The sequence below is a fragment of the Carassius gibelio genome, chromosome B5 (assembly GCF_023724105.1).
Source record: "Carassius gibelio isolate Cgi1373 ecotype wild population from Czech Republic chromosome B5, carGib1.2-hapl.c, whole genome shotgun sequence".
NCBI lineage: Eukaryota > Metazoa > Chordata > Actinopteri > Cypriniformes > Cyprinidae > Carassius > Carassius gibelio.
The window spans coordinates 29,964,979-29,972,878 of NC_068400.1; the positions used below are offsets into that span (position 1 = coordinate 29,964,979).

The 7,900-nt window shown below is 37.1% G+C and overlaps 1 protein-coding gene across 2 annotated transcripts in view; it reads left to right on the forward strand.

The window, feature by feature from the left end:
• The window catches only part of LOC127957148 (PDZ domain-containing protein 2), a 66,879-nt gene extending 65,100 nt beyond the window's left edge, over positions 1 to 1,779 (forward strand). For both annotated transcript variants that reach the window (XM_052555552.1, XM_052555553.1), the window contains 2 exons: positions 119 to 253; positions 389 to 1,779. In XM_052555552.1, the coding sequence (XP_052411512.1) occupies positions 119 to 253; positions 389 to 555 (302 nt within the window). In that variant the 3' untranslated portion in view covers positions 556 to 1,779. The remainder of the gene's footprint in view (positions 1 to 118; positions 254 to 388) is intronic.
• Positions 1,780 to 7,900: the final 6,121 nt, after the last annotated feature.

The following is a 7,900-nucleotide window of genomic DNA, read 5'->3' on the forward strand; positions in this document are numbered from 1 at the left end:
ATTGTCACTCTCATGGCAAAAGATTAACCCGCTATCAGTCTTTCACTTATTACGTTGGGTTTTTATTATGGAGTACATACCCTTTTCTGTTCCTAATTGGCTTCTTGGTGTGTTGTAGGTGTGGAAGTGGGGCCAGACGGGGCTTTGAGTGTGGAGTTACAGAAGACTACAGCTGGTTTAGGATTCAGTCTAGACGGAGGCAAATCATCTGCCCATGGTGATCGACCTCTATACATCAAACGCATTTTCCGTGGTGAGTGCTCTACTCGAACATTTAAAGATTTCCACTAGAGGGAGACTAATGTGTAACCTGTGTATCAAGAGAAAGCTTGGCTCATCTCCGAGCACGATGAGAATGTGATGTTTTGTGATTGCGTGATTGTGACAGGAGGAGCCGCTGAACAGTCCCGGGTCATTGATGTCGGAGATGAACTTCTAGCCATCAACGGCAGGTCTTTGCAGGGCCTTATGCACTACGATGCCTGGAACATCATTAAAACAGTCTCTGAGGGTCCCGTCCAGTTAGTCATCAGAAAACCCAGGACTTCAGTATGACGTCTGAACTATCTGCACGTGTCCAAACGGTGGTGGACTCTCATTGTACATAGACTTTGCATTCTTTTTATATGTCTGTTACAGGATCTCTATGAGCTGATGATTTTTTTGCACATTGATTTTTATACAAACAGAAGCTTCTGCAGATTTGTGGTAGACTCACATATGCGGGCTCAAGCTATTTTTAGTATGTCTTTGAACTTTGTATCTTATGGACTTTGTGCTTTATGACTTTTTGAAGACATTTGAGCCTAATTGTAAGAATTCTAAATGTTACAGTAATAACTGTTTCCCTTGTATAATATAATTTAATGACAATATTGTGAAAATTGGTTGAAACTATAGCTATGATTATATAGTGATGATGCAGACCACTAAAGAGTGTGTACACTCTGCTCAATCTAATGAATTACAGTAGATCAACATATATCAAACTCTATGTGAATCATAAAACAAGCTTTTGTTTTGAACTGGTTTATGACTTTAAAATGGACTTGTGAAATAGATTTTTTTTTGTCCTTATTTTTCTATTGTTCCTTTTGATGATTGGAATTTTGGGGGGGTTTTGGTAATGACTTATTTAGCTTAAAGGTAAATTGTGTAATTTCAGTGCCACTAGCAAAAAGATTTGAAAAAATTTCCCAAACACTCCTATCTCCCCTATCTGTCAGGCCTTTGTACAGAAAAACAGGAAGCTGTACCCCAGACTCACGCTATTGGTTGAAGCACAAGATGATGACGAAACAACCACCAAACAACCCCCCCCCCCCCCACACACACACACACAAACTGTGACAGAGCCACAGTGCTTGCTTCACTTTTAAATACTTTAATTCAATCTGGTTATTAACATTTAAAATACAATCATAGATTGAAAAAGTCACCTTAGCACACTTTAATTAGAATCATGACATTTCAGGTCTTTTGGTTATGTTTGGTCATATTCTTTCAGCTGTGAATATTGTCATGTTTACCATCTGAGACTTTCAGTAGTTGTCTCCCTCATAGAAAAAAATATATATCAGTGATGTTGTTATATTTTACTTGAATTGTCTTTTTGTAAATATTGAGGCTCCCACTGTTTTTATTGTAATTTAATTTCGCTGAGCATTAAGCACAAATGTATTAACTATAGCGTATATGAAAAAAGCAATCATGAATATTTCTTCTGTCTATCTGACTTTTTGTTCTGCCCTTGTGAATAAAGACATCAGATATTTTTTACATTTGCTATTCATTTTACTCATGCACCAATGTTGCCTGTCAGAGCTCATTTTTTGGGGTGAATCATCCATTTAATATCCAAGGCCTTGCAAATCTTTGTTTGCTTTTAGTTCTTATGCAGCTACCTTGGTAACTGTGTTGTTATTGTTTGTTGTTCATTTCTTATATCCATGTTAATGAATACTACATGCTCTTAATGAGAGGCACAATGGACTGAAGTGGTGTTTGGTGCTAAACACACTTTCATAGACATCAACCGCTCAAGCATGCAAATGCTTATTTAGAGTAAATACATAAAAGTCTGAGGATGATTTTGTTATGTTCTGATACACTGCAAATATCAAAAATAATTGTTTTGCCTCATTGGCTGTTATTTTTTTCATACCTGGCTCGGACTTGTGTCATGCAATTCCTTATTGCATATTCAAAATATATTTAATCATTGTAAAATGATTACGTTTACGCTACTGTTCAAATGTCTTTGGAAATTTAAGCATTTTCAACTTTCTTATAATAAGTCTCTAATGCTCAGCAAGGTTCCATTTTTTAAATAATAAAAAAATACAGTAAAAATGGTAATACTGCAAAATGTTATATCAACTTAAAATGCCTGTTTTTTAATTTAATATATTTTAAAATAGAATGTATTTCTGTGATTGCAAATCTGAATTTTCAGAAGCCATTACTCCAGTCTTCAGTGTCACATGATCCTTCAAAAATCTTGTAATATGCAAATGTGGTGCTCAAGAAACATGTATTATTATCAATTGAAAATGGTAATATTTATGTGGAAACTGATGCTTCTTTCAGAATTCTATGATAAAGTTCAGAAGAGTTCAGAAGAACAGCTTTTATTTGAGTAGATTGTTGCTGTAATTTTGGACATACAGTTAACATCCTCTTATAATGGATGATAAAGAGAATGTAATGGACATGTCATTTTGTGGAGAGCTGCTCATCCTTTTCATCAAGCATTTACGCCGCTTCAAACTAAATGCTGGTTATATTTATGCCACTAAATCAGACTGGTTGGAACATTTACCACATTATCATTTTTCAGTTTCACTTTTTCCTGCATATTAATGCAAGAGCAGCACACAGGGGCTTCGTGAAGGGGGAATTGTTTGCATCTCTTTCCAGTCCAGATGGTGGCCACGGTCTCCTGGGAACCGCCGCCACCTCACTCTACCTGCCAAGAGTTCAGTAATCGCTGGCAGACATCAATCTCCTCGTAATATGCCTCTATTCTCTGTGAATGTCTTTCTGTGATTCAGCCATTGAAAAATGATCTAAACATGGAAACTGCAGCTGTTGTGACTGTCAGGGTTGTATAGCTGTTTTCTCTTTGCCAGCAGACAGAATCTGCAGGGCTATCACATTACACAGGTTGATGTAACCATCGTAACAACGGTTCATAAAGAAAAAACATAAATATTACAATACTGTACATCAATATGAGCCAAACTGACTGTGTCTGATACAAGTGCTGTACATTTATGAAACACCACATGCACACAATAGTTAGTACCTAGCCTACAGATAACTTATAAAACATTTGCATCAAATTCTGTCAGCTGAGAAAAATGCCTAACCTGTATGTTCAGTTTGTTCTCTGGAACAAAGGTAATGATGGCACTTTTGTCATTTTACAATGTAAGGAGAAAAAGTACTGCAGATTTGCATAGCCTTAGGCTACATGAGTTCAACTGTCAATTAAAAATGAGCTGACACTTGTTAAAATGTCACAGTTTCAGTTCTCACCCACTTCCTGTTCTCCCTTTCAGGGTCATGTGATCAAAAGCCGCAAAAACAGTGTGAAATACCAGTCAGCAGAAGAAAGCGTGACATATCACACCTGGGCTTCAAACTCCAAAAATATACATTATTTTGTGTGTGTGTGGTTTTAGATGTATGCATTTTTTGTAAGGACTGCAGTGAAACCTCTGATAGATAACCGTGTTTTTGGATGTGACGTTTAGACATGTCAGGCAAAGAGAAGAGATTGTAACTGTGTGGGTGGGTTCAATCTCTTTGACCACTAGAATGGAAAAAGTGAGTATGCTTTACATTTAGGTGGGTCCAAAAGACCACTAGACAAAATGTTTCCATTTAGCTTTTTCCCAATTTTAATACAATCATTTTTGTATTATTATTATATCACAACTGTATTTATTAGGAACTAAAAAAGAAAGAAAAAACTGTAGTTTGTTATAATTTTTTTTTATTTTTTTTTACCACCAGTAAATTAATTCATATTAATAATCATTTAAACTAACAAACATCAAAAAATAACTTGTTTTTTTCCACTGCTAAGCTTAAAATACTCTAGAGGGGAAACAGCACATTTTCCATTTCACTGTCTCATGCTTTGAAGTAATCTAGCATGTGAAGTTAACTTTATGCCTCCCCCTTGGGAGTCCTGTGCCCCCACTCAATCTTCTTTGTTCCTTTTTCAAAGAAATACTTTTCTGTCACTCTGCAAATTAACTTTCTATAAAATCTCTTATTTTTTTCTTGATGTGCTCACTTTGGTCCTCAGAACCTCATATAGAGCCAGTTTTTATATTCAGATTCTGACCTTTCGGTTACATGATGAAAGTCAAGGACTATTTTAAAAAATGAAATGCAGTGCTGCCACTTTTTAAATTATTTTTAATTACATTTCTGTAATTTGTGCACTCCAAATGGAATTACATTGTGAGAATTATAATGTTTTAATATGTGTGCATGTAGGCCATGTATATGTTTCTAGGGCAGTGGTTTTCAGTTCATGATTAGTTAACATCAAGTGATGACCCAAATTGCTAGTAAAATTATTTCGAAAAATGACCGTAAATCAAACACCGGGTATTACCTCAAAATGCATACCCTGTTTAAAAAAAACTGCATATGCTGGTTAGTTATGTTTTGAAGCATGGCAGCTGGTTTAACTGGTCCTTAGTTGGCCATGAGCTGGTTTTAGCTGGTCATGAGCAGGAACTAACCAGCTATTGACCAGCACATGACAAGCTATGGACCATCTGAAACCAGCTGCTATGCTTCAAAACTTACCTAACCAGCATATGCTGTTTTTTCAACATGGTAAGTCCAACAGTATGCAAAATATTAACATACTGTAATATTAACAAATATTAACATACTGTAACAACATAGGCTAAATAGGAAAACTTCTAGGGTGATTTAGAAGCCTAAAACATACACTGGACCAAACCACTATTAGTATTCATATTGGGGACACTTAATTTCCAGCGATATCGATGACTTGATTGCACAGATACTGTTTCAACTGAACTGAGTGAACTCAGTGACCTGGATGATGACGTCACTGAATTCAATGGTGAACTGCCCTTTTGCATTATTGAAACTATTTTCCTATTTAATGTTGTACAGGTGCTTTGACATAACCTGTATTGTTAAAAGCGCTATATAAATAAAGGTGACTAGTCACCATTTTACCAAGACACAGATGAATTAATGGAACACAAAATAACATGTCTGAAGCTGTCTCGTTGTTCTTATTTCAACTTGGAAACGAACAGAAACATCAATATACCTTTCACTAAAACAAAGCAACGAAGACTCTCTCTAAAAGGTCACGTTGATTTATAGATGATCATGAACTTTAAATGAGAATAAATTCTTCTTGAGGTTGACATAGAGACTTGTATAGCAGGCTAAGTCTTAAATCTATCAAAATAATGAGACGAGTCATTCAGGAGTCTTTTACAATTCGGGCTTGCATTTTTATATAGTTTTGTTCCATCAGGAATCATCCAGACCTGTCCTCCTCACCGTGTGTCACAGAACAGTGATTCCTGCAAGCTAAGCTAATGTTTTACATCCCTCACAGCCATGGATATTTGGAATGCTGGTCTCATTCCAGAGTAAGTCTACAGAGAGGGAGGGAAGGGAAATGAGACCTTCTTGCGAATGAATGAATCCCAACTTGGCGGACACATTACACACACACGCCTACTGGGGACTGGCTCTTCGACCATCTAACTATGACCTCATTGCACATCTGGGATCTAAACACTCATTCAACATATTGCTTTTGAGGAAAGGGAGGTGGATAGTGACAATTTTCCACAGATCGCTTCATCCTTAGACTTTTAATTTTGTGAGACATCAAGTCCCAGATTGCTAATGTCGTTCACGACAGAAATATTGCAGAAGTGAGCCACCCGAATAAAAGAGGTCCCTCACACACACACACCTTTCCTGCAGAAATGTGAGGATACTCATAACTAATCATAATTCCCATTACGTACCAGGGCAATAAAGTTTCCTGAAAAAAACTAAAAGGTTATTAAATGAAAAGATTACAGTATTTCATATAAAAAGCCAATTTCCTGGGTGCTGTTGATAAGGGCAAACACATTAAAGATGTGCCAAATATACATTTCTAAGGCAAGCAGTCTTTTGAAGCAGGAGTGACTCCCAAAATGGACCAGCCGCAAATTCTGCTGATTTACGTTATGCTGAATGATTAAGCACTGAAGACAAACTTGTGTCTTAACTTAAACAACGCAAAACCTTTAAAGGTGATGAAGAAAGAGGACTGATAAATTGGATGTATCCAGTCTCTTAAACACACTTTGTCTAGCATGCAGACCTGATAATAAAGAGTGCCAGAGTGCATATGTAAGCCTATGCTCGCCGTGATCAACTATTTGACTTACTGTGAAATTAGGATTAATGAATTGAGTTCAGCATGGAGTCAACTCAAATGATGCGGGGCACTCCACAAAAACAGGAAATGCTGCTCTCCTATCTACATGCTTATATTGTTCATTTTTGCACCTTTTGGCCAATTCTCCTCTTATCTTTAGTCAGCTGGCAGTAAATACAGTACATACAGTACACTTACAGTATCAGTATGTGTTTATTTCCTGAAGGGTCTATCAGTAGAATTCCCCTTCAAAATATGCTGCATGGAAATTCACCAGGGCTCTTTTATCATCCCCATAATGGCGAAATCATCGAGCATTGAATGATGTGTTGATGGTGGCGCGGAGAAGAATCATTAGTGAAGTTCTGTATTGCACATCAGCAGCGTTGATTCCATCAACATTGCATCCAGATGAGGTGCCATTAAGGTGAAAGAGAAATTGATGAGTGTGTTTGTGTGTGTATTCATCAGAACATGCACTAAATCCTCAATCACACAGTGTACGTAGAAGGGGGAAATACATTGGAGGCTCAGTGCAGGAAGATGGATTTTCCTGCCACTGCAGTCATCAGCCGAGGCCTTGCCTGTTTCAGCACAGCTGGGCTAGTGGGGTCTCCTTGGAGCAGCTCCAGACTGGTGAGCCACCAGCCAAAGTCCGGATGGAGCTGTTAATCAAAGTGCCACTAACACAGCCATCCATCTTCAGGCTGGACGGGCTACTGTGGCCTAAACCTTGCCTCTTTATAGCTTTTCCCTTTCTGGTGTGAACACAGTCTCAGTTTCATTCATGCAAATGCTTGATGCTAATTTAGAATAACTAAATAAAAAATATGATTATGGTTATTATTTTTCAACAATCAGCTGTGTTCAATGATGAATAAAAACAATAAACCAATGTCGTTTGATTTACTCGTAGTCCATAGTACTATGGTATAGTATTCATGTACCATGTCAGACTTTTTCTACAATATGTCAAGTATATACGTGCAAAAAACATGCTAATTCAAAAACCATTTTGCTAGTGTTATGATACACATTTATCCTTGTTAGAGAAGATGTGTGAAAATTGTAGACTGTAATGAAACATTTCAGCGTTCACAATGTCAATGTGAGAATGATTGGGGTCAAGCACAGTGAGAGAAGGGTGATGAAGTGTGTTGTGATGTGTTCCTATTGATTGCATGACCCATTCCACATACAGTTTAGTGGGAAAAAGCTTTGTCGCTCTGCAGACAAAATGCAATGTTAAAACAATGCGTTTAAGGTGGATTCATCATCGACACTGTGGAAACAGCTTGTCACATACAGTAATAAAACTGACTGACTGCCTGTCTGCTAATATTCAACATGACATCTATTTTGGAGTGATTTGTTATTAAATAAAGCTGTTTTATATGAGAGGACACTGTCTTTGCAACTGGTAGGATTCATTTCTGATCAGATATGGAA